Source organism: Oryza glaberrima, chromosome 1, assembly GCF_000147395.1.
Source record: "Oryza glaberrima chromosome 1, OglaRS2, whole genome shotgun sequence".
Classification (NCBI taxonomy): Eukaryota; Viridiplantae; Streptophyta; class Magnoliopsida; order Poales; family Poaceae; genus Oryza; species Oryza glaberrima.
In genome coordinates, this window is record NC_068326.1 from 35,113,882 (window position 1) to 35,138,057 (window position 24,176).

At 47.1% G+C, this 24,176-nt stretch overlaps 4 protein-coding genes across 5 annotated transcripts; 2 read left to right on the top strand and 2 right to left on the bottom strand.

Moving 5' to 3' along the window:
- Positions 1–866: 866 nt before the first annotated feature.
- Positions 867–3,941, bottom strand: LOC127762875 (amino acid permease 4-like). The gene is made up of 4 exons (XM_052287406.1): positions 3,814–3,941; positions 2,646–2,788; positions 2,020–2,562; positions 867–1,937 (listed from the first exon to the last, which is right to left on the bottom strand). Exons 2-4 carry the CDS (start codon positions 2,770–2,772, stop codon positions 1,141–1,143), a joined length of 1,467 nt encoding a protein of 488 aa, XP_052143366.1. The 5' UTR covers positions 2,773–2,788; positions 3,814–3,941; the 3' UTR covers positions 867–1,140.
- Positions 3,942–9,310: 5,369 nt separating this feature from the next.
- On the top strand, positions 9,311–11,921 carry LOC127754840 (probable receptor-like protein kinase At1g11050). The gene has a single exon (XM_052280439.1). It carries the CDS (start codon positions 9,380–9,382, stop codon positions 11,315–11,317), a length of 1,938 nt encoding a protein of 645 aa, XP_052136399.1. The 5' UTR covers positions 9,311–9,379; the 3' UTR covers positions 11,318–11,921.
- LOC127754850 (MADS-box transcription factor 2) lies at positions 11,856–14,341 on the bottom strand. Its single transcript, XM_052280449.1, has 7 exons — positions 13,947–14,341; positions 13,523–13,589; positions 13,380–13,441; positions 13,165–13,264; positions 13,016–13,045; positions 12,854–12,898; positions 11,856–12,147 (listed from the first exon to the last, which is right to left on the bottom strand). Exons 1-7 carry the CDS (start codon positions 14,132–14,134, stop codon positions 12,010–12,012), a joined length of 630 nt encoding a protein of 209 aa, XP_052136409.1. The 5' UTR covers positions 14,135–14,341; the 3' UTR covers positions 11,856–12,009.
- A 2,101-nt stretch (positions 14,342–16,442) lies between these two features.
- On the top strand, positions 16,443–22,928 carry LOC127756117 (ubinuclein-1-like). 2 transcript variants are annotated; one of them, XM_052281575.1, is made up of 13 exons: positions 16,443–16,925; positions 17,503–17,589; positions 17,660–17,752; positions 18,567–18,643; positions 19,051–19,639; positions 19,778–19,871; positions 19,961–20,073; positions 20,515–20,601; positions 20,921–21,043; positions 21,137–21,271; positions 21,516–21,563; positions 22,071–22,172; positions 22,399–22,928. In XM_052281575.1, the coding sequence occupies exons 1-13, from the start codon at positions 16,620–16,622 to the stop codon at positions 22,792–22,794; spliced, it is 2,250 nt and encodes a 749-aa protein (XP_052137535.1). In that variant the 5' UTR covers positions 16,443–16,619; the 3' UTR covers positions 22,795–22,928. The 2 variants fall into 2 exon arrangements, with proteins under 2 accessions (XP_052137535.1, XP_052137536.1); XM_052281576.1 differs by having other exon boundaries at positions 19,781–19,871.
- The last annotated feature ends 1,248 nt before the right edge of the window (positions 22,929–24,176 follow it).

Sequence of the window (24,176 nt, forward strand, 5' to 3'; positions counted from 1 at the left end):
AGCACGACGAGGAAAAAACGAAGTCCCGCTGCCGCCGTTCTTGCGGCCGTGCGGCTTTATCGGTGACCGCTCGAGTGGCGGCGAGGTGGAGGAGGAAGGAAGGGGAGACAGGCGACGGCGAGGTCGCCTCCCGTGTCGTCCGTGGGGATGTACCTGAGGATTAGTAGCTTCGTTAATTACGGTTAACTTTTTGGGCATGCGTGTGATACGCACATTCTCTGGCCTTGGTTAACCATCTCGTATCAGTGGCCTACAGTTGCACAAAAGAAACCTGGTACGCAAATTTCTCGTCCTAGCACATACTCGAGTGTTTTTCTTTTCCTAAACAAAAGAGCACCTAAAAGATGCCTGCCTAATCACTCCCTAACCTCCAGAGTTCAGTGCGAGATGAAGGTTTTAGACTTTAAATACAACCACGTGACAGAAACATTTGCTAACTGGGCACCACCAAAGCGAAAAGGAAAAGGCGATAAACATTTTAGTACCAGCCGCAGAATCTTCTTCCCCCACTCTCCATTGATGGCGACTGCAGAGGTCCAGGCTCCATGAAGAGCAGAGAGCCAGCACGAACCCACTGAAGAGTGTCGACTTGGCAATGGCAGAATGGCAGAATCCAACTCACTAGAAAAAGCGAGATCCCGTCTCAAAGTGTGCTTGCTTGGGATCTCTCAGCTTTTTACGTGCCATGGAGCCTCCGAGATTCTTCCTTGTTGCAGTATCCATGGTGCTTTCTTCTCTCTTTTCTTTCTTTTACCTATGGTGGAAGGAAGAGGAGAGGAAGATTCTTTCATCTTGGTGGATTCAATCACTTGAAAAAAAAAAAGGAACGGTGAGTGCATTTTAGCGCCAAAGTTGGCTGAGATTGTGAGGTTGGTGCCAGGACATGACTGATAAGAGGAGTTCATAGTACAGAGAGGCACTTCCATTTCCTTATCTTTTTTCCTTCATAAATTATCTTTTACAGTACATCAACAGTGACACGCACTTACACTTTTTTTTCCCTTAGCGTCTGATCACTGCTCCTTTTTTTTTCGTTTTGGGTTTAATCGTGTGAAGTGAATTTGGTTTTCCTTCTACGAGAAGGGCATTTTTGATTTTTTTGACGTGTTGTTCTGGGTGCGTACGTGATCCGATCAGTTATCAGTAACCCTTGAACGGGCGGTAAACCTTGAGATCCGACATGACGCCGGCGATGGAGCCCGCGGCGGCGGCGATGGAGATGACGAGGCAGCCGACGCTGAGCATCTGCAGGCACACCCACCGTGTGCTCCACCGTGGCACCTTCTTCTGCACCACGTACATCTCCACGGGGAAGTAGACGGTGAGCGGCCAGAATCCGAGCGCGCCGAGGAAGCCGACCACGTCGTTGAAGAAGGGCAGCAGCATGGACACCACCGTGGTGGCGACGACGAACGCCGTGCGCCACGTCGACCGGAACAGGTTCACCCTGCACCGCCTCGACGACGGCGAGAGGCGGAGCTCCACCTCCCCGGTGATGTACGGCGACTCCGGCCACCGCTGCGCCGCCCACTTCTCGACGAAGGCGAAGAGCGGCTGGCAGAACACCTGGTAGGCGCCGACGAGGTGGACGACGATGGCGGCGTTGGCGATGTCGAGGAGCCAGAAGGGCTCGTAGAAGCCGAACCCGGTGAGGAGGTTCCCCGGCGCGTCGTCGCCGAACGCCGCGTACCCCATGCTGCCGCAGAGCATGTAGAACACCGTGGTCACCGCCACGCTCACCACCGTGGCGCGCTTCATCACCGCCGACTCCGACGGCGGCGGCGCCCGGATGGTGTCCTGGATCTCGATGAGGATCAGCGAGTAGGAGTAGGCGAACGCGATGTCGCCGAACGCCTGCAGGCTCCTCCACACCTTGTCCATCGGCGTCACCACGCCGATGCTGATCCCGGTCAGGCTTCCCTTCAACCCTCCGTTCGCTGCACACCGCGACGCCATGCTTGTCAGCGCAACGAACACATTGATCAAGAAGCTTTGGATGATGGATCATGGCGTGCGTACCGACGACTTGGACGATGCCGAGGCTGAGGCCGATGACGGAGTAGGTGAAGGACATGACGGCGGCGAGCATGGAGAGCCAGGAGATCTGATCGAAGTCGGGGATCTGCGAGAAGAAGACCTCGGCGACGCCGAAGACGATCATGTAGGGCACGCTGGAGACGTTGCACGGGTCGCCGTGCCCCTTCCTGTGGAAGCAGTTGGCCCTCCCGATCGCCAGCATGCTGATGGACGCCGCGATGGTGTAGCCGATGGCGACGCCGACGATGTTGGCGTACTGCAAGAACCCGCAGATCTTCACCTTGAACCCGCTCAGGTTGGCGTTCACGGCGTCCATGTAGGTGTAGTTCCGCTTGCCGGTGACGGGGTCGCCGGAGCGGTAGCAATCGGAGAGGAGGGAGGAGGTGTAGTAGGTGACGAGGGAGAAGAGCACCATGACCGCCGGCCCGGCCACCCAGCCGAGCTGCGCGATGGCCCACCCCAGCGACAGCACGCCGGAGCCGATCACCGCCGTGATGATGTGCGCGCTCGCCGTCCACATCGTCCCTGCACCCACCGCCGTCAGTCAGCGACCATCAGCAAGAAGCTTGATTAATCACGTACGCCGTGTGCTGCGTGCATGCGCTTACCGTTGCGCCTGGGGCGGCCGTCGTCGTCGAAGAGCTTGGAGCCGGCGGCGGCGTGGCCGAGCTCCACGCCGTCCATGGCGGCCGCCGAAGGCGGGTAGTAGTACGTGCCAACCACGTTCTCCCCCATGGTCTCAGCTGATCAGCTGGCAACACAGAGTGCACGGCTCAGTAACACACAGCAAGCAGTGTGCAGCAGCAGCAGGAGGCTGTGACCTATGCACGTAGATGCATGTGCGAATTCTGCAATGCAAGTGCGAGGTGGTGGGTGAGGCCGGGGTGGGGTTGCGATTTATAGGCGCCGGCGGCGCGCGCGCGCGCGCGAGCGAAGTGGGTGCAGGACCATGTCGGCAACGAGGGGCCGGGCGGCGGCTGCCGGGAACGGTGGCTGGTGGCCTTGTTGGGGAGAAAGGTGATACACTGCAAATTGCACAGCTAGAGTGGACATTGAACGCTGGTCTAAGAGTAAGAGGAATATATGATTCTTAAAAATTTAAAGCTGGAGTTAGCCCTATTTTCCACCAGAATCTAGGAGTTATAGTTCTACCAAATAAACCCATAAAAAGATATCATCTTTTATCAAAAGAAAAAAAAAATCTATATATCTCCTTCACAAGTTCACATAGACATAGAGATGATGGATAAAAATGTAACCAGATCATCTGACATAGAGCTAGATAAATGTGATCGCTGAGTCGCAAGGGCAATTATGTCAGATAGTCTGGTTTTGGCAAAGATATGATAGAAGACATCAAATGGCAAAATCCTAAAGGGTTACTGTTCAGGTGTACAATTTTGTTCAGACTTGACTATTCTTGAAGTCTTGAGGCACTACGATTTTCATGTGTTTATGGGGGTCAACGGGCGAACAGGGTGTACCTACTTGCCACACCACACTGTTACCCCAGCATCCGAGTCAACGGTCCTCACACGCATATAGCACACACACAAAAAAAAAAAGGATCATCACAGCGCGGCAACACCACTCAATTTCTCTGACGCGCAAAGGTCAGTCAGATAGCCGAAAACTTCACTGTAACAGATATCGATTTTCGCATCATAAGAGCTAAGATAAGATGGCAACAGTCTCCTGCATTCTACCACTTGCTACCTCAGTGCGTGCGTGCAACACATTTACAGATCCTTTCCAATGCATGGCTAGCTAAATTACCTTTCTCTGAAGAAGATAGCTGCTCGATCTCCTGCTTCAGTTCTACTCCCCTTGCAGGGATTAACCGAGCAATTAAGCAGAAAATGGATCAGCAAAATGGCAAGATATATATGTCCAGCTTGGTGAGAGCTTGGTGTGGTGTGTGTTTCATCTGCAGCGGTTAGGCCGGGTTTATATAGGGTGCTTTGCTTAAGGCTGTCTGCATGCAGATCTGTGCCTCTCACGGCGATGGGATTTGGAGTTTTCGTCCATTCTTTTTTTGGTTCCATGGAATAGGTTCGGTATCTCCTCTTTTCGGAGTCCACTTGGCCATGAATCATTGTTCATCTCCCGTTGGATGGACCTCGATTGATCAATGTATCATGAGATTTAAGAGCATCCAAGGACAACTTTAGTCAAGCGCCCAAGCCCATATGTCACTGTTCAGGATTAGATATTACTCCCTCCGTCTCATAATTGCTTGCAACGTTTGACCACTCGTCTTATTCAATTTTTTTTGAAATTATTATTTATTTTATTTGTGACTTACTTTATTATCTACAGTACTTTAAGCACAACTTTTCGTTTTTTATATTTACAAAAAAAATTTGAATAAGACAAGTGGTCAAACGTTGCAAGCAAAAACTCAAAATCCCTTATATTGTGAGACGGAGAGAGTAGTGTTTGAAACAGATGTTCACTGAATTATTGTGAATTATCTACTTGATTATAGAAAAAAGTATATAAAATAAGAAATAAACTTAACAAATACTACAGCATAGAACAAATCATATTTTCAAGAAGCATATGGAGTAAATAATCTGGGGCGATATTAATCCATTGAACAGGCTGAAAAGAACGGAGATATAATTAATTTGTAGTTCTTAAGAATGAGTGCATTAGATCATAGTAGCATCCGCACTTAAACTCAGTATGATTTGGGGTTCATATAGAATCACACTAATAACTTTCAGAATGCTTACATTCTCCATTTGACCGGTCCTAGCCCAAGAGGAAAGAAAAGCAATGGCTAGGGATTCACGAATGTGCCTTTGTGATGGAGGGCCATTCTTTTTTTTTTTTTAAAGCTCCAGAAGAGTAGTACTAGTATATATGATAGATAAAACAGATGCATGCACTTAATAAGATTCAGGAATCATCATGTATACGATGATAACCCGAGTACTAGTTTAAGCACCTAATTGGACAGATTAAACTAGCTTAGAGTATAAAAGGAGTCGACTGATCATGGCATCAAACAAATGCAGGGGCCCTTGCTGCTTGGACAGAAACAATAAAGCAGTGGCTGGAGCTGTCCCCTGTCTGGCCCTTTTTGTCTTGACCAGCATTTGTGCTCTTAAACCTGTTAGAGCTGTAGTACAACGATTGTTAAGCACTTTTAACCTTAACCTGTCCTTCGGTTGTATATTTGGAAAAGGTAGATGTATAAAAAAAAAAATCTTGCAAGGCAAAATTTGCGGTTATATCTATTGGTGGTAGAATAAATCTAGAGTGAAATATATGATCATCCTTAGTTAAACATAAAAATTTCATGTTTAGGTGTCCATGATCTTAGTTTAATAAACCACAGCAGATCCAAATCTCGTTTGACCGGAGCTAATAACCAACGTGACACATAGACAATTTCTACCACAACACTTTGCCCCTTTGAGCGACGATACTACCTAGAAACCCCTCCCTAGCTCCCCCTAGTAGGGTGATGTTGGTGATCGTTGGCCTTCTCACCCTACTTCAGCCGTCGATTTGAGCTGCACCAAGAGGCGCCGCATGGTAGGGCTCCATCGTCGATGTGACGACAGCAATGGACCTCAACTTTAGAGGAGAAGGTGACTGGCACCTGTCTATCGTGAGTACTGCCCACCTATTTCTTGAGCTATAGCATTCATCTAGCTGGGTTTTAGTGGTAAAAGTTTGGTTCTTTATGCAATACGGCATGATACTACTGAAATAGTAGGGATTTGATCTAAGGTTTAGTTGGTTGTTGATTGGGTTGCCATTATTTGGAGAATGCGAAGGAGGAGGGATTTGGGGGATTGTGTGTGTGTGTGTGTGTGGGGGGGGGGGGGGGGGGGGAGGGTATATTGTAGCTCGAATGGGTTAAGTACAATTTTACCACCGCGCTATCCCGCGGAAGGAGGCTTGATGTAAAATTGTTGCCTATGTGGAGCGTCAGCAGTTAACCTCGGCCAAACAAGGTTATTAAACTGAGATCATAGATTTAACCGTGTAATTTTTAAGTTTACAATTAAAATGACATCACCGCTAAAGTTTAAGTACCGATCATGTGTTTTACTCATAAATCTAAACATTTTATCTTTTCTCGTTCAATTGACCGAATCTATTTATACCCTACGTCAACTACAGATTTTGTTCATATAATATCTTTTTATACTGGTAATAAAACTTAAAAATCAACCGTTAAGATTATTTTATTGGTAAACACACTCGTAGTAAAATACACTACAGACGCTTTCTTTGACTCGGCGCTGGGCCGCAGGATGGTGGCAGGCCTCACCATCTTTGCGATCCAACTAGCCCAATGTAGTTTAGATAGCGTTTTTTTTTGGAATAAGTTCACTTTGTAACCCTCCAAAGGTATCGAAATCTAATCCGTGACCCTAAACCACAAAACCAGATATCTTGACCTCCAAAGTCCTAAAACCGGTACATTTTGACTCCCTGGGCGGTTTTAGAGAGCGGTTTCGCTGACGTGGCGCCTACATGGCGATATTGACCGAGTCTTCGTTGTATGTGGCGTTGACGTGGCACTTACGTGGCAGTCGAGTTAAAAAATATGAGTGGGACCCATTAGTCATTCACACAAAGAGAATGTGGGCCCACTGACATGTGGGGCCCACATGTCAGTCCTCCTTCTTCCTCCTCCCTCTCTCCCTTCTCTCTCTCCCCCCTTATTCCCCTTCGGCCAGCGGGCGGGAGGGCAGCGAGAGCGAGCGGCGGCGGGCGGCGAGGCCGGAGCTGTGGCGGCAGGCGAGGGCTCCGAGGTAGAGAGAGAAAATCCAGGGGGAGCTCGAGCAATCCGCTATCCGTGTTGTCGGCGGCGGCGGTGGCGAGGTCGTCGTCTCCGGCAAGGGGGGGGGGGGGGGAGCCAGGTCGAGGCGAGGCGGGGGGAGCCCGGAATCCGCAGATGCATGAGGTACAAAGCTTATAAGGCATTACTAATCGTACAAACGGCGGTGCCGGCTACTTCTTTGCGCCGCCGGCCTTACTCTTGTTGTCCGTGGAGGTACCGCCGCCGCCGCCCACAGCCTGTGCCACCTTCTTAGCAGCCTTCTCCTCCAGCGCCTTCTTATCCCTGCGTCAAATCCAAACTCGAAGATCTAAGAACCCGCAGATCGGAACCCCGCGACAGGCCAGGGACAGGGGAGATCACCGCCTGCCCTCGCCCGCCGCCGCTCGCTCTCGCTGCCCTCCTGCCCGGCCGAAGGGGAGAGAGAGAAGGGAGAGAGGGAGGAGGAAGAAGGAAGGAGGGGCCCCACATGTCAGTGGGCCCACATTTTTTTTGAATGACTAATGGGTCTCACTCATATTTTTTAATTCGATTGCCACGTAAGTGCCACGTCAATGCCACGTACAACGAAGACTCGGTCAATATCGCCACGTAGGCGTCACGTCAGCGAAACCGCCCTCCAAAACCGCCGAGGGAGTCAAATTGCACCGGTTTCAAAAGTTTGGGGGTCAAGATATCTAGTTTTGTGGTTTAGGGTCACGGATTAGATTTCGATCGCTTTTGAGGGTCACGAAGTGAACTTATTCCTTTTTTTTTCGATCTAAGTAGGCCAATAAAATTCAGATAGCGGATAGCTTTTTCGATCCAGTTAAGTCCAGCATTATCCGAACCTGCTCCACGGGCCGTTCATTCTTTTAATTTTGAGTAAATTCCCTGTGTACCCCTCACTTAATCCCTTTCGTACCCCTGAAATTTACCCGATCTCTTCTACAATCTACACCCTTAAATTTTTAACTTGATCCCTTCCATATCCCTACCGTTACATTTTCCATCATTTCACTATTATATTTGGTTGCAAATGTCCTTTTGCCCTTGATACTTTAGGTTTGAATATAGGCTTCAAAAACGATTAAAAATTTTGTTTGAGTGCACAGTATGTACATTTTATAAAACTAATGAGACTAAATAATTAGTGCAAAAAAATTTGACATAAATTTTAGAAATAAAACAAATGTAATAAATTAAAATTTTTATTTGAAATTTTAATAGGACAGTGGATTTTTTAATCGGGAGCATTTATAAAAAAATATTGTGAACATTGGTAGTCCTATCTTTGTATGAATGCTCCTAATTTTTTATGTCTTTTTTTAAAAATAAATACATATTTTTTTATTTCATTATCTAAAAATAAATTTTGGGATAAATAATGCATCGCACAACAAACTAATAACTATAATAGTCTCATGCGAGAAGCTTTTACATTTTTAATAATATAATTCATATAGAAATTAGATAGTCAACTAACGGTCAACTGACGGGAGGGGTATAGAAGGGGTCAAAATCAAATTTGAGGGGTATAGAAGGAAGTAAGCAAAATTCAGGGACATATAAGGGATTAGCTAAAATTTTAGCGGTATACAATTGATTTTCTCTTTAATTTTTCATGACTATGAAACACGGGCAAATATACGGTGGAAAAACCCCAACTTTGGTAAAATGTTTGTTCACGAATGGAGCTACTGCTCTTGACGATCTTGGATTGATCATCTATGCATTTCAAGATTAGCGTTGACTTGGAAAAGGAGAACCTGACATAGATGCCCTGAAGATGATAACCTGAACCGACGAAGAAATGTTTACAGTTTACTGCATCGCTGAGAAGTAAGAACTAGTATAAAGTATCGATCAGTTCGTTGGCTCGATCTATCTAGTTTAGCATCATCATCTCACCAGATTGTTTGTTCGCTGCAAAGGTAGCTATCAACCACCCCGTGATGCATCTTTTTAGCTACATGGAACCAACTTTCTCATGATTCTCACCGTGAGATCGAAACCACAGCTGCTCTGAGTTGACCTCCTTAGCATAATCCTGAATCCCGGATGCAATTTGAGTGTTTGACTATGAACACAGCTTGAAAAAGACTGCCATGGCCACTAATCTACTCACTAGTTATCCTTAGAAAGAATTGGACCTTGGCTTTCTACACTTTTTTTTTTCCCTGTACCTATCGAACTCTTTGAGAATTTGAGGTGTTTTTGCATCCATTCACTGATACTACCACAGCCACACAAGCAGAAGACGTAAATCTGAATAATTACAGGAATACCGAATACTCCAATGTGATAAATTCAGAGATAAGTGAGCAACATGCCAAGTCCGATGCTTTCCATGGCGCGCAGCGGCTGCTTCCCGCGAACGACGCGGCGTGGCGGTTTCCGGGCCAACGTCTGACATGTCGGCCCCACTTTTGACCTCTGCAGGTTGGGCCCACGAGCCATAGACTCCCAGTGGCGCTTAAAACGTCTCGAGGCACGAGTCACAGCGCTACTCCACATCTGTTTGCTCGTGCTCTCCGGATCTCGAATCCATCCGCCGCGATGGCGATCGCCGCGCCGCTTTTCCGGCTCGCCGCCGCCGCCGCCGTGGTGATGGGCGTGGTGTCGCCGGCGGTGAAGGCGGCGGGGGGCGGGAACAGCTCGACGGCGTGCCCGCTCGACCTCGGGTACGTGCGGTCGTTCCCGTGGGACACCGCGCCGTGCATGCCGCCGGTGGCCAACCAGACCGCCTGCTGCACGACGCTGCTCTCCGTGCTCGGCGTCGGCCTCGCCGCGCGCCTCCGCGCCACGGGCCACTTCCGGCTACCGTCGGCGAACGCCTCGGCCGCCTGCCTCGGCGCCTTCTCCGACGAGCTCGCCTCGCCGCCGCTCTCGCTCCAGGACACGCTCGTTCCCGCCTGCTGGCCCGTCTCGTCCCAGCTCGCCATCTCGCCGTCCTACTGCGCCGGGGTCACCACCGCCAAGCAGTACGTCGCCACCGTTGGCAACGCCGCGGTTCTTGGCAGCCTCAACTCCTCCTGTGGCTCCGACCTCGCCGACCTGTCGCTCTGCTCCAGCTGCCTCGCCGCCGCCATCGACGCCTCAGGTCGACTCGTCGCCGCCGCCGCAAAGGGAACCAATCCGCAGAACTGCTTCTACCTCACCGTCCTTTACGCCGCCGGCGTCTCCAGCTCTGCCGGTCCGACCTCCCCCGGCACCGCCAACTGCGCCCTCGGCCTCGCTCTCTCCACCCCTTCGTCTTCTTCGTCGCCGGCGTCCAGTTCCAACCACACCAACATGGCGGTAGCCACCGCCATCCCGGTCGCTTCCGCGCTACTCGTCTCCGTCATAGCAGCGCTGCTTGTATGGAGGAGGAGGCAGGACAGCATCAGGAGCAAGAGCCGCCGACTCTCCGGCGAGCGGCGGTTGTCGCGCCCGCGGCCGAACGTCGGCTCGGTTCTGTTCAGCCTCGGCGAGCTGGCGAAGGCGACCTGCGGGTTCGCCGAGCGGAACCTCATCGGCCGCGGCGGGTTCGGCGTCGTGTACCGCGGCGTGCTCGACGACGGGTCCGTGGTCGCGGTCAAGAAGATGCTCGACCCGGACATGGAGGGCGGGGACGAGGAGTTCACCAACGAGGTGGAGATCATCAGCCACCTCCGGCACCGGAACCTCGTGCCGCTGCGCGGGTGCTGCATTTCCGACGACGACGCCGACGAGGGCAAGCAGATGTTCCTCGTCTACGACTACATGCCGAACGGCTCGCTCGACCACTACATCTTCAAGGACGGCGGCGATGGCGGACGCCGGCCGCCGCCGCTGTCGTGGGCGCAGCGGCGCGGCGTGGTCCTCGACGTGGCGAGGGGGCTGGAGTACCTGCACCACGGCGTCAAGCCGGGGATCTACCACCGCGACATCAAGGCGACCAACATCCTCCTGGGCACCGACATGCGCGCGCGCGTGGCGGACTTCGGCCTGGCTCGCCGGAGCCGGGAGGGGCAGTCCCACGTCACGACGCGCGTCGCCGGCACGCACGGCTACCTCTCGCCGGAGTACGCGCTGTACGGGCAGCTCACCGAGAAGAGCGACGTGTACAGCTTCGGCGTGCTGGTGCTGGAGGTGATGAGCGGCCGGCGCGCGCTCGACCTGTCCGACCCCTCCGGCGTCGTGCTGATCACCGACTGGGCGTGGGCGCTCGTCAGGGCCGGGCGCGCGGCGGAGGTGGTCGCCGCGGCGCTGCGCGAGCGGGAGGGCCCCGCCGGGGTGCACGCCATGGAGAGGTTCGTGCTCGTCGGGATCCTGTGCGCGCACGTCACCGTGGCGTGCCGCCCCACCATGCCGGAGGCGCTGAGGATGCTGGAGGGCGACATGGACGTGCCCGACCTGCCGGAACGGCCGCAGCCGTACGGCCAGAGGATCGCGTTCGACGAAGGCGAAGCCAATTTCAGCGCCTCGTCCGTGCTGAGCGGCCCGTTCATGGACTTCGGCGACATGCTCCGGTGAGGGCAATGGTATCAATCGTTGATGGATGCAACGAGAAATATGTTTTGAGTTTGGAGACATCCATGGATCTGCAATTTTACGTGCTGCAATGCTGCAGTTTATTGCAGCATGTAAAATTGCAACGAATGCAGACCAACTGATGTTCAGAGTTAGTCAACACCAATAGTTGATGTAAATGACAGTGTATCACTGTCTTTGTGTTGGAATGCTAATGATATTATGCATAATATATACTGTACTTTAATTTGTAAGTGGTAGCTAACTGATGCTCAGAGCCTCAGAGTCATGTAACTCAGTAACTGACAGTATATCATGTGTTGAAATGCAAGTGAAACGACATTAGCATGAAACCAAGCTTGCATAAATTGTTTGTTACAATCACAAACTACTATTCACCATCTGACAAATGCGGTGATAACACAAGCATACCTTGCAGCTTGCACGAAGTTACTGATATCTGAGGTAGCTCCATTGCTGGTGCTATCTACAGAGAGGCAGAATGGCAAGCACAGAGCTTGTACTAGAGACAGACTATATATTGGCACACAAAGCAACTCACATATGACATGCTCAATAGTTCATCGAAACAGACATGAAAACAGGGATACAGTTGACAATGCACTAGGACATTCAATCCAGTGGTGGATCAGTGGATGAGATAACTGATCGAAGTGGCGGGGCAACCTAGCAGCTTAATTGTTCTCCTGCAGGTTGGGGTGGCTGGGCTGCACGCGGAAGGTGATCGGCATCTGGGCCGCAAAGTCCCTGTCTGGATGGTACCCAAGCTCAAGATCCCTCATGCTCCCGCTCAGCGCTATATCTTGCTGGTGCTGGATGAGAAGGATGAAAAAAAATGGCTTAGGTAAGAGAGTATATGATAAACTACCACATCTTGCAGGCACTGCAAGTCTAATTTATACTTCCTTATGTGGGCTGTGGCTTAGGTAAGGAGTAGTTGATTTCCTTATGTGGGCTGTGGCAGTATTATACTAGTACAAGGTAAAGCAGAATTCAATTCATTGTTGAAAATGAGTAATGTGTGATAGAAATCAGGATATGCAAAGCATTTAAATCCTCTGATTGCTTAATATTGCCAGCTTCCATAACTGATGGAAAGATCCTTGGGTGCTTTTAACACCTTAGGAATTTCATTTGGGTTCCTTATAGAACATTAAGTTATCACTGAAAAAAAAATGGTCATAGAAATTATGACGAAAGCATTCATACGATGGGATAGCTAAAACTCCTCTTCTTTTCAGATTACTCATTGGATTATCAAAACAGATTATTTGCTCCATGCTTCAGAAAACATTCTTCTACTCCATTGCTTAGACCACTAACGATCTATTGAGTTTATTTCTAAAAATATTTAATTTTTTCTTATAATCAAGTAGATAATCCATAGTTATAATCTAAATCAAAAGAGGTTACTAAAACAATGTGCAAACATAGCTTACATGCTGAACATAAGTGAAATGGTATGCAGACAATTTATTTGAAGTTCAAAAATCCAGATCATTCTGCAAATTAACCTACCAGTTTAAAAGCCAGCAGCTTGTTCTCGTCTTCCAGCATCTTATCCTTCAGTTGATCAAGATAACAATAATGAGACCAAAATATAAAAGGAAACCGCCCGTGGCTAACAAAACACATGAGAAATAGTCATATATTCAATAATCCAAACTAGGTCATACATACAGTTCTCACGTGCCTTTCCCAGTGGTCCATCTATACCAACAAACAAAGCAACATCAGTAGCAAAGAAATTTCATGAGTGCTAATACCTATATGGTCAACTGCTGAAAGGTTAAAAGAATTGAGAAGGCAAATGCAAAAGACATATTTACCAGTTTATCATTCACGTTCACTATCCCATTGTCAAGTGCCTCCTCAATCATGATGAGCTCTTTGGGCTGCAGAGAGTTTAGATCTTCACCTTTCAAGTGCCTGTACCATGAATCCATGACAACGGGTTTGACTGTAATCTCCGCGGATACCAATACAGTAATACTGAAGTCCAAATGAAAAGGAAACAACCCTATTTAAAGGCTGAAGAATTTACCTGAGCTCAATCTGCATATTATCGTTCTCTTTCTTGATTCGATCAATCTCCGCGCTAAGGCTCTGAAAAGATTCATGTGCTCATCAGTCAGAAATCACTCTTTCCGGATCTAAAAACAGTGTACTATTGTAGCTCTGAAATACCTTGTGCTTCTCATCCCACAGTATCTTTCCGGAATTGGTCTGGTACTTCTCCAAGATTCTTGATAGCCTTATACATGTCCCACCATTGGAAGGTTAATCAAGCATGTCAGTGCAACAGATGCGAGTGGTTCAAGATACTATATCAGCATAACTCAAAACCGATTTTAGGAAAAAGAGTAAGGACATGGCATTTCCTGCAAAAGAAACTGACTTTAACCAATACAAAAACACAGTTCCGGTCCTGGCAAGTTGGTAGAGTAAAAATCTCACTTTTCCCTTTTTTGGGGGAGTAGAGTAAAAATCTTCAACCTAGTTGTTGCATCAAAACGATTCTTGCATATATACCTTATCATCTAGACAAAGAGTACACTGAAAAATATTATGTGCAAAAGAACCAGGGGGAGGAGAAGAGGGGGGGACGCACGAGGTCTTGGGGGAGCAGTAGTCGTAGAGCTTGCCGGCGCTGGAGAAGATGACGACGCCGACCTCGGCGTCGCACAGGACGCTGATCTCGCGGGCCTTCTTGAGGATCCCGCTCCTGCGCTTGGAGAAGGTCACCTGGCGGTTGGTGGAGTTCTCGATCCTCTTGATCTCGATCTTCCCGCGCCCCATCCCGCCTCCTCCTCCTCCTCCTCCTTCCTCCAGCTAGCTTAGCAGCAACGCGAAGCCAACAACAACAACAAGAAGAACAAGCGCTGCCTTGGCGTCGGTGTGGATGGGCGAGGCGGTGGGGGTGGAGGAGGAGTAAAGGAGTTCGCCATGGGAGGAAGAGGAATGGTGATGAGGAGGCTTTCGAGGCGGTTCAGTAGGGGAGCTCCAGAAACGGCAATGCCCTGTTTACTTTGCTTCCGTTGGCTTTGCTTCGCTATCCGATTTGATTCCGGTTGATGGAAAGCCGAAAGGTGAGGAGGGATTGATGGTCGATTTGATCATTGACGTTTCCAGGACACTGTACTTTCTGTATTGTCTTGTCTATGATACCCGTACGGCTATGATACTCTGTAGTACTAGTACCAATACAGTCCAGTCCTATACATGCTAGGTGTAGGTATAGCATGATGTGAACTTTCATGAATTCGAACTGAAAATTACTAGTAGTTTTGAAGAGTTCAAATCATGATCGGCTCAAATCTGATTGGAAAAAGTACTTTGACTCCGGCTGTTGTTTAGGTCAAAATTGGAAGTTTGGTTGAAATTGGAACAATGTAACGGAAAAATTGGAAGTTTGTGTGTGTAGAAAAGTTTTGATGTGATGGAAAAATTAGAAGTTTGAAGAGAAAATTTGCAACTAAACACGGCCTCCCTCAACTATGCCCCGAGTATGATTCATAACCTCCAACCACAAAATCAGGTATATTGACTCTTCTAACTATTAAAACCCATGCAAAATATATCCCTGTGTGGTTTTGGAAGCGGTTTTGGCTGACGTGGCGCCTACGCGGCAGTGTTGACCCGGTCTTAGTCCTACGTAGCGTTTACGTTGCATTAGAATAAAAACAAAAATAAAAAAAATATGTAGGACCCATATGTCATTCACACAATAAAAAGTATTGTGGGACCTACATGTCATCTTCCCTCTCTTTCCCTTCTTCCTCCCCCTCTCTCTCCCTTATCTCTCTCTCTCTGGAGCGGCGGCGGTGGCGGTGGGGACGATGGTAGGGAGCGGCGGCTGCGTCCAGTGGTGGTGCACGCGCGTGTCCAGAGCCAGGCGACCTCGTCCACCGGCCGCCGCACGGCAACCTCAAGTCGTCGAACGTGCTCGTCGTCTTCCCGGCGCCCGGCAGCGGCGGCGACGTGGTGCCGGTGGCCAATTTGACCGACCACAGGTTCTACCCGCTGCTTCTGCACCACGGTCACCGTCTCGCGGCGGCCAAGTGCTCGGAGTTCATGCGCGGGAGGTGGCTGTCCTCCCATGCCGACGTGTTCTGCCTCGGGCTCGTGCTGCTCGAGGTGGTCACCGGGAAGGTCCCCGTCGACGAGGACGACGACCTGGCGGAGTGGGCGCAACTGGCACTGAGCCATGAGTGGTCGACAGACATCCTCGATGTGGAGATCGTCACTGACCGGGACCGCCACGGCGACATGCTGAGGCTCACCGAGGTCGCCCTACTCTGCGCCGCCGTCGAGCCCGAGCATTGGCCCATGTCCGCCCCTTCCCACCGCCTTGTCCCCACCGCTACCGCCGCCGCTCCCCACTACCTCGTCCCCATTGCCACCGCCGCCGCTCCCGACCGCCGTTGTCGCCGCTCCCCACCACCACCGCAGCTGCTCCCGACCGCCGCCACCGCCGCTTCGATCAGAAAGGCTGGGAGAGAGATAAGGGAAAGAGAAAGACGGGAGGAAGAAGGGAAGGAGAGGAAGGATGACATGTGGGTCCCATAATATATTTTTTTATGAATGACATATGGGTCCCATTTTTTTTTTATTTTTTTATTCTAATGCCACGCGCCACGTAGGACAAAGACTCAGCCAAAACCGCCACGTAGGCGACACGTCAGCCAAAACCACCGAGGGACATTGTTTGCACTGGTTTTGATAATTGTAGGGGTCGATGTACCCTATTTTGTAGTTGGAGGATATGAATCATACTCGGGCGATAGTTGAGGGAGTGAAATTATACTTTTTTCCAATCTGATTTCGCTCAATGGCCATGGCCCACGTTTCCACGTGGATAGATGGATTTCTCTACATGGGCCTCCGAGAATTTAAGACAGCAAACTGGCAGACTGGGCTGAATCAATCACGGCCCAAGACAGGCGCGAGTCAACCAAACCACATTTCCCCCGGCCCACGCGCGCGTCCATCAAGGCAAGCGATACCCTCTCCGGGCTCGGAAACGGGAAAGGTAAACGGCGGCGAGACGCCGAGCCAACGACGGCGACGAGAAATCTACGTACGGCGGTTAACCCCCGCCTCACCCCACCCCCACCCCCCCCGCCGCCGCGTCGCCTTCCCCGACCAAAAAAACCTAGAGCGCCTTCCTCCCTCTCCGCCTCACTCTCCTCCTCCTCCTCCTCCTCCTCCTCCTCTCAGCCTCCCAAAACCCTAGCTCCCCTCGATCTGATGCCGTGAGCCCGTGGCCTCCCCCAGCCTCGCCATGGAAGACCCCGTGGCTGCCCCTTCCTCCTCCGTCGCGGCGGCGTCGGCGGCGGCCGCGCCTAGGGTTGCGCCGGTGGCGGCCCCGCTCCCTCTCGCCGCGCAGCAGGCGCCAGCCGCCGCGGCGGGGTGCCGGAGGCAGGTCTTCTCCGTGGAGCTCCGGCCCGGGGAGACCACCATCGTGTCGTGGAAGAAGCTGCTCAAGGAGGCGGGCCACGCGGCCGCCTCGCCGCCGCCCGCCGCGCCGGCGGTGGCGGTGGCGGCGTCCGACCCGGCGTTCCCTGCGCTCCCCGGTCAGCCTGGTGCGGTAAGCGCTACCATTACTGCTGCTACTGTCGGTTGGTCAACTGTTGTGTGCCAATAATGCCTGTGCTGATTTAGGTGCTCTTCGTGAGCTGATGTAAATAGATAGATGCGAAGCCTAAATACTAGATCCAGAAGTGGAAAAGTGGAGCTTCTGTGCCTCTTCAGGGCATTAGCTTTGTTAGGTTAGGATAAATGCAGAAAAGCTATTTTTATGTCTCATGAGTAGTGGGTGACTTTATTTTTGGCTGGCTGATTACTGGCGTTCTCGTTTCGGATTTTGAAATGGTTTTATTGTCTCTTCCTGGTACCTTGGGATAACTCTCTGCTCGAAATTATTGCCTAGCTCTTACCGTGCCTAAACCTCTTTCAGGATGGCTGCTGTAGAAGAAAATTATGCCATACTCGGTGACATTTTCTGTTGACATTGTAATTTACTATGTTGTTTATGCCATAAAACCTTTACCATTCAATTTTACATGTTTTAGTCAGACCTTGTAGTCTTGTACGTTTGCATAGCAATGAATATAGGTTCTGTATTTGGCACCGAGTTCATCATATCATTTGAAATTTTGAATCAGGTGCATCCTCCAGAAAGTGATCCAAAGGATCCAGCACAACCAAATCGGTTCAATGCTGTTATTGAGAAAATTGAGCGCCTTTACATGGTAAGGACTGCTGTTATTTGACTATGTATTCACCATTCGCTGAGTTCTGATTCTGTATTAAAATTGCCAGGGCAAACATAGTAGCGATGAAGAAGATCTTGATGATGTACCGGATGATGATCAATATGACACTGAAGATTCTTTTATTGACGATGCTGAATTGGTTAGTATTTCTAAGCATATCCAAATTTCATGTCAATATGCCAGTAATAACTCGGGGGCAATTTTATGCTTTAGTTTCTTCTCCCTCTTTTCTGATTGTCTATCAGTGCACTTCTTTTCTTTTTGTTAATGTAATGATGCAGACCACATCAGATAATACCAGTAAGACAAACTCATGATTTACCATCAACACCCACCACATTTTTACTTCTTGTAATACCTTCATGAACTCTCAGTTTATTGTTTTATGGCCCCATTGTTTGGCTTATTGGAATAAGCCAAACAGCATATTTGCAAACGAAAAGTAATTTGTGAATAAAACTTCAATATACGTGTTCTTAGCGATCTAGGAGCAAAGGCTGAAAAATAAACTTCGGCCAAAAAAAAAAAACCAAAATCGCCTTTAAGTTTAAGGTTGAAAATTCAAATTTTGGCCAATGAGCATAAGCATAAGCATAAGCGAAAAGATGAGGCCTTTATATAGTTCATATGTCATGTACGATTCGTTGGCATATGGACAGTTGGTTCTTTATCTACACATAGTGTTACCTATATGTCTCGGAAATGGTGGCACTCAAATGTTCACAGCATATTGGGTGACCCCTCACCCCTGTATCATGTACTAATATGACTTGGGTTATGTAGAAGTCAGTGCCAGCTTATATGTATGATAGCATGTGCAAAACTTCCTATCCTTATGGGGTGACACCTTCAAACATATTTTCTGCATTGTCAAATCTGTATTTGTACATATGTTGAGAGTGTGTTGTCATTGTCTCATTGGTGATTGCTTTCATGTTTTTTTATCTTTGCAGGATGAGTATTTTGAAGTCGATAATTTGAGGACTAAGCACGATGGGTATTTTGTTAACAAAGGGAAGCTGGAACAGATGTAAGATTCCTAAAAATCTCTTTAGTTTGGTTGGGGTCAATAGAGGCACAATATTTCTACCCAATCCTCCTGTGCTGATCATCATTGAGGACACCCTGTCACACTCACACCATTCCATTGGATGTTTGATTTTTTTTTATTGAGTATGATAATCTTGTTTGATGGGATTTGCAGTGCATTTCTTATTACAAGAAACTTTCATCCTTCAGAGTTTAGTACATATTAACAGAAACACATGCATTAATATGTGGTAGCATAGATGTTTTTTTTTCCAAATTAATCGAAGGAGTGGAAAAAATAATAGTAGCACTCTACACATGCTTTACTTGTGTGCAACTGTTCATGCATTGCATATTAATGTATATGCTAGAGTGGATGATATATGCCAATTTGTCTGTGTTTTGCAGTGAAGCTGGTACATCAGCAAATGTTGCACCAAAGAAAAGGAGAAGAAAAGATTCATCAAGTGGTTATATCGAAAACAATCAGGTTGCTCCAGCTGATTATCCGAGCATTGGCAATATGCCTGGAAAATCCGCTGCAAGAAGTGGTGCACATGTTGGGAAGAAATTAACCAGTAGCAACATAGGTTCTTATGGCGAGTATTACCATGATGACAACAGAGTGGTGAAGAATAAAACTGGTGCTGGAGTCCACAAAAGGAAATCCATGGATTTTGCCATGGGTTCTGATACTGCAGCATACACGAAGATATCTAGTAAGGATATGCCGTATGCTTCTTCGGAGCTCAATAAAGCTGCAGGACTCCAGCCTACTGATTACACTCATAGGTCAAAAACTGCTGAGGCATATGACTATGCCTATTCAGCATACAGGGATAGGGATACTTCAATGCAACTTGATTTCCAACAAAAAAGAGCCTATACTGGGGAAAATCGAGATCCATCAAACAAAATTCATCGAAAAGAAAAACATGGAATGGGTGAATTTTCCGGCATGGCAACGACTGGTGCACTGTATTCTGGACAAGTAATGGTAAGAGCTATTCTGTTCGTCGCATGACTTGTGCACAAAATGAACATAAATCCTCATGCAGTCTATATATAGCTGTATATTTGACCTGTATGACCTTATAAACATGCATGTTTACTCAATTTTACTCGTATTTCCCAGCAGCCAATCACTTCTAGAGACGGTTCTGGTACCAAACCTAAAGGCACTAGACTTGAGAGAGCTATTCGGGATCTGCAAAAGATTGCTGCTGAATGTGAGTATCACATGGCTTTTCCTTGCTTTATAGCATGGATCACGGAGTAGTTCTGAAAGTAACTTCAGGTACTTGGAATACTTTTGCAGACAGACCACCAGCTATCGATATTAACGAGGTAGATCCAAATGGCCAGGTAGCAGTTAAAAGACGGTTGCCTCCAGAAGTAAAACAAAAACTTGCCAAAGTTGCAAGGCTATCGGTATGTGGTAGCATAACCAAATCTACCTGTGATTCCATTTTATCAAATGTGTGAATTCCATCTGTTTTTATATGTGACTGTTAACAGAATTTTTTCAGCCTTGTATACTTGCTACGGAAATTTATGGTTTATGTACCCAGTATATATGCATCTCTTTTACGCACAATAGTTTTTCTCTAAGAGCGGCATTGGAAGCTACTGGTGTCGCTTAAACTTGTGAATTATGTAAAATACCTAGCCTTTTCTTATTCTCAACTGTAGTTAGTGAGATATTAGTTCATTTGCACTAAGTGCTAGCACTGCACGGTTTGTGAATCGATATCAAGCTACACCAGAACCCGTTTTCCCTTTTGACATTTATGTGCTCAATTTCATGAACCCTGTACTGCCTACCTGCCAGCTTTTAATAGTTCATACTTCTAATACATTTGATCTGTGCAGGCAAACCATGGAAAGATTCAAGAACATGAGTTAATGGATCGCCTCATGGGCATAGTTGGGCATCTTGTGCAGCGAAGGACACTCAGGGTAAATAATGGGAGTAATTAAACATTTCCTTAGTACCTGAAATTTTGCTAGTATAGGATAGTGGTTGCTTATTCTTTTGATTTGACCTTTTGCTTTTTGCATTTTTCAGATTTGATAAAAAAAATAAAACTGCTCTGTTAAAAAGAAATGTTTTTTTAAAAATATTTTAGGTATGAACATGATCTCCAATACATAACATTTCATACCACTTCTCGTAGTAACTTGTTGGCAATCGCTCAAACTACATGTCCATGAGATTGCACTCTCTGTTTGGTTGGTCCGTCTGATCTGTGTTTTTTTTTTTGTTTTGTTTTAAAAGAGAAACATGAAAGAAATGGTAGAATCAGGTCTGTCCGCTAAACAAGAGAAGGCTGATAAATTCCAACGTGTAAAAATGGAGATCAATGAAATGATCAAATCGCGTGTGGCTGCCAAGGCCAAGGTAAATGGAAGCAGGATGTTTCGATGGTAATTGGAGTCGCATCCTTCTTTAACACTTCTGATTATAGATGTCATGTTTTATACATGCCACCAGGTCAATGAACACCACAGTGGATCAGCTGATGATTTTCAGATTGCGAATGATGAAAAAAGATATTTAAAAGGAAAGTCTGTAATGGATGCTGCTTTGGAGGACAGGATCTGTGATCTGTATGATCTGTACGTTGAGGTATAAGCATGTAGATATATTATGTTTTTCAAGGTTCTATTGGTCTTATCATTTTGATGTTGGTGGAAATAAATATACAAGTATATGTGGTTTTTACTCTTCATAACTTTTAGTAGCTAAACAAGTAGCAGATTTGCTTTAGAACAAAGCTGATTTCAGTGACATACCAGCTTTGCCCCTCTTTTTAACTTGTTTGGTTTCGTCTGTAAATGTACATCTATCTGCATACTTGTTACTTTGTCAGGGTATGGACGAAGATAAGGGCCCTCAAAGCAGGAAGTTATATGTGGAGGTAATTGCCCTGACTATTTATATTTGTTAACAGCTAGAAGGACCATTATGATGTCTGTTGAAAGAACTCGTGATACTTTTACCAGATCTTTTCTCTCTTTACGAGATTCCTTTCCTTCCGCATTGTGATTCAGAACTTGTGTAACTGTTGATGTTTTGACCCTTGTCATTACTTATTGACCTCTATGCTTTTCCATGGCAGAATTATTTTTTGCTTAGTTGACCCAATTGCCTGGTCTCCCCTTAATATTACACGTATATTTAAAAATCAAATTTGACAAATTAATTGCCGTGCTGCTTCCACTTGTTATCCAGTTTTTCTTCCTTTAACTGTTTGTAGATGTAATTTTAAGCTGGGTGTTTATTTGCTTGCATTTCTATACACTATAAGTAGTTAAGCGGATTGTTCTTTTGGTTGAGATATCATTTCTAGCTGTACTATTTATCTTAGGGCCCTTTATCTTATGGTGCTCTGCATGTCTTTATATGCCTATATTGGTTGTGCCAGCTGGCGGAGTTGTGGCCTGAAGGTTCCATGGATAATGTCGGAATCAAAGATGCAATTAATAGATCGAAGGAGCGAAGGAGATCATTATACAACCAGCAGAAGGTCATCAGTCCTTTCCCTTTTTCTTAAAAAAATGCATGCCTGTCTATAGATTGAAGTTATCTTGTGATAGTATGAAACATTATGTCAATTGTCACATGGCAATTGAATAGTTCATGCAACTCTTGCTGCAAAGTCATTTTTTGGACGAATAACCCCTTAAATGTTTTTTTATAAAAAATACATGCACATGATGTAACTCATTATTTTCTATTCTTAATTAATCCAGGTTCGCAACGAGGAGAGAATGAAGAGAAAAAGGTTGGCTGCGGCAGCTAAACTGCAAGATGGCTACCCTGTTGTAATGCAAAGCGCACTGATCCAGCAAGTGGCACAACCACCCATAACAAACCCTGTCGCCACATACCCTGTGACTGACCAGGGATCAAAAAGTTTTGACAGAGTTCGTGAAATAAGTGCGAGTGCAAATCCTGACGACATCAACCGGAACACTGGCGAGATGAAGAAGAAAAAAAGAAAACCAGAATCTGACCTTGTAGATACACAAGCTAACGCCATGAAGGGCCCCTCTCAGCATGTAGAGAAGAACAAGCCTCCTAAGCGTGCTGATGAGGCAGTTGAAACCGTGCTTTGTCTCCCGTTCTATGACCAACAACCGAGCTGATTGTTTTGGTGTATGCATTGATGAAATTTCAATCCTCCTAGGCGCTTGTCGGATGCTGTAACAAATACCCTTGTGGAGAGGATGCCATTGGTCCTTTGTAATTTTTATGATCTATATAGTTCCTTTTCCAGCCACAGCATTGGTTGTACAGTGTTGGACTGTGTTTTCGTTCATGATCGGCATACATATACTCCAGTGTCATAGAACTAACCTTGTGATTTCTCTTGCCCATCTCCCAGGGATGAACCGGTGCCATGGGCCTTTGACGCAAGCGTCATGCCCTGCAATGGGCCGAGCCCAGTGAACGTGAAGTCCAAGTGGTCTGGCTCACCATCCAAAACTGGCCCGTCACATATTGTTAAACTCGAATGAACAATACGCTGGCCCGCTCGCCTACGGTACAACTCGTGTGCCGTTCTTAATTTACTTCCTGGCTATGGCGTTGTTTGGATACTCCAAGTTATTAAATAGTCTTCCAGAATCTTGCTATTTAGAAGTATTAAACGTAGATTACCGACAAAACCGATTCTATAACCCCTAAGCTATTTTGCGAGACGAATCTAATGATGTATATTAATCTATAATTAGCGGCTGATTACTGTAGCATCACTGTAGCAAATCATGGATTAATATACCTCGTTAGATTCGTCTCTCAAAATAGCCTAGGGGTTATGGAATGGGTTTTGGCAGCAATCTACGTTTAATACTTCTAAATAGCAAGATTCCGAAGGGTTATTTAATAGCCCTCCGGATCCAAATAGGGCCTATAACTGTTTTTCACAGTGCTATTTTTGTAGCTTTAATTTCTCAACGGCTGGTTGATTGACGCTCATTATGTGTACCAGGTGTGCTGCAGAATATGCATGCTGTTTTATGGTAGCCTTTTGTTAGTTTCTGCCAATTATCTTTTACCAGCATTTTGTCCCTTCTAGCTCAATAAAGCGCCACCTTCAGTTTTGATCAGATTTGTCACTGCCTGAATCTTTAAGTCAAAAGGACAGCTTGAGACGTAGGTTTTCTAGCCGTTAGGTCCAAGTTTTTTGTTGGGCTCCAGTTGTCAGTGCTGGCACGGCATAAATAAGAAACTAAAAATATGGTCGAAAAGGGAAAAAGAGGGGAAAAGGAACTTTACAACTTCTAAGCCATCTTGTTAGTAAATATATTATCTTGCTTTCTACGTTTGTCACAAATCAAAGGTGCTGATCATATTTCCTCGTCAACTCTCTTGAGATAGTAGGCATTTATGTAGATTAATGGAGCATTAATAGGAAAATCTGTGAGATTTTTTTTTACTGGATATTAAATCTCTAAGAACCAAGAAACAAGTATATGTCATAATGAGATATTGCTGGCACATGTAGCCAATGCCATAATTGTAGTGG

Excerpts from the sequence above, each read along its gene's own strand:
- LOC127754850 (XM_052280449.1), bottom strand. The coding sequence starts at position 14,134 with ATGGGGCGCGGGAAGATCGAGATCAAGAGGATCGAGAACTCCACCAAC. Across the intron at positions 13,590-13,946 it reads TACTGCTCCCCCAAGACCTC|GCTATCAAGAATCTTGGAGA; the intron begins GTGCGTCCCCCC and ends GACATGTATAAG. Across the intron at positions 12,148-12,853 it reads AGCTGCTGGCTTTTAAACTG|CACCAGCAAGATATAGCGCT; the intron begins GTAGGTTAATTT and ends CTTCTCATCCAG.
- LOC127762875 (XM_052287406.1), bottom strand. The coding sequence starts at position 2,772 with ATGGGGGAGAACGTGGTTGGCACGTACTACTACCCGCCTTCGGCGGCC. Across the intron at positions 2,563-2,645 it reads CGGCCGCCCCAGGCGCAACG|GGACGATGTGGACGGCGAGC; the intron begins GTAAGCGCATGC and ends CGGTGGGTGCAG. Across the intron at positions 1,938-2,019 it reads CGGCATCGTCCAAGTCGTCG|CGAACGGAGGGTTGAAGGGA; the intron begins GTACGCACGCCA and ends CGCGGTGTGCAG.
- LOC127756117 (XM_052281575.1), top strand. The coding sequence starts at position 16,620 with ATGGAAGACCCCGTGGCTGCCCCTTCCTCCTCCGTCGCGGCGGCGTCG. Across the intron at positions 19,640-19,777 it reads TGTATTCTGGACAAGTAATG|CAGCCAATCACTTCTAGAGA; the intron begins GTAAGAGCTATT and ends CGTATTTCCCAG. Across the intron at positions 22,173-22,398 it reads CATTATACAACCAGCAGAAG|GTTCGCAACGAGGAGAGAAT; the intron begins GTCATCAGTCCT and ends TAATTAATCCAG.
- LOC127754840 (XM_052280439.1), top strand. The coding sequence starts at position 9,380 with ATGGCGATCGCCGCGCCGCTTTTCCGGCTCGCCGCCGCCGCCGCCGTG.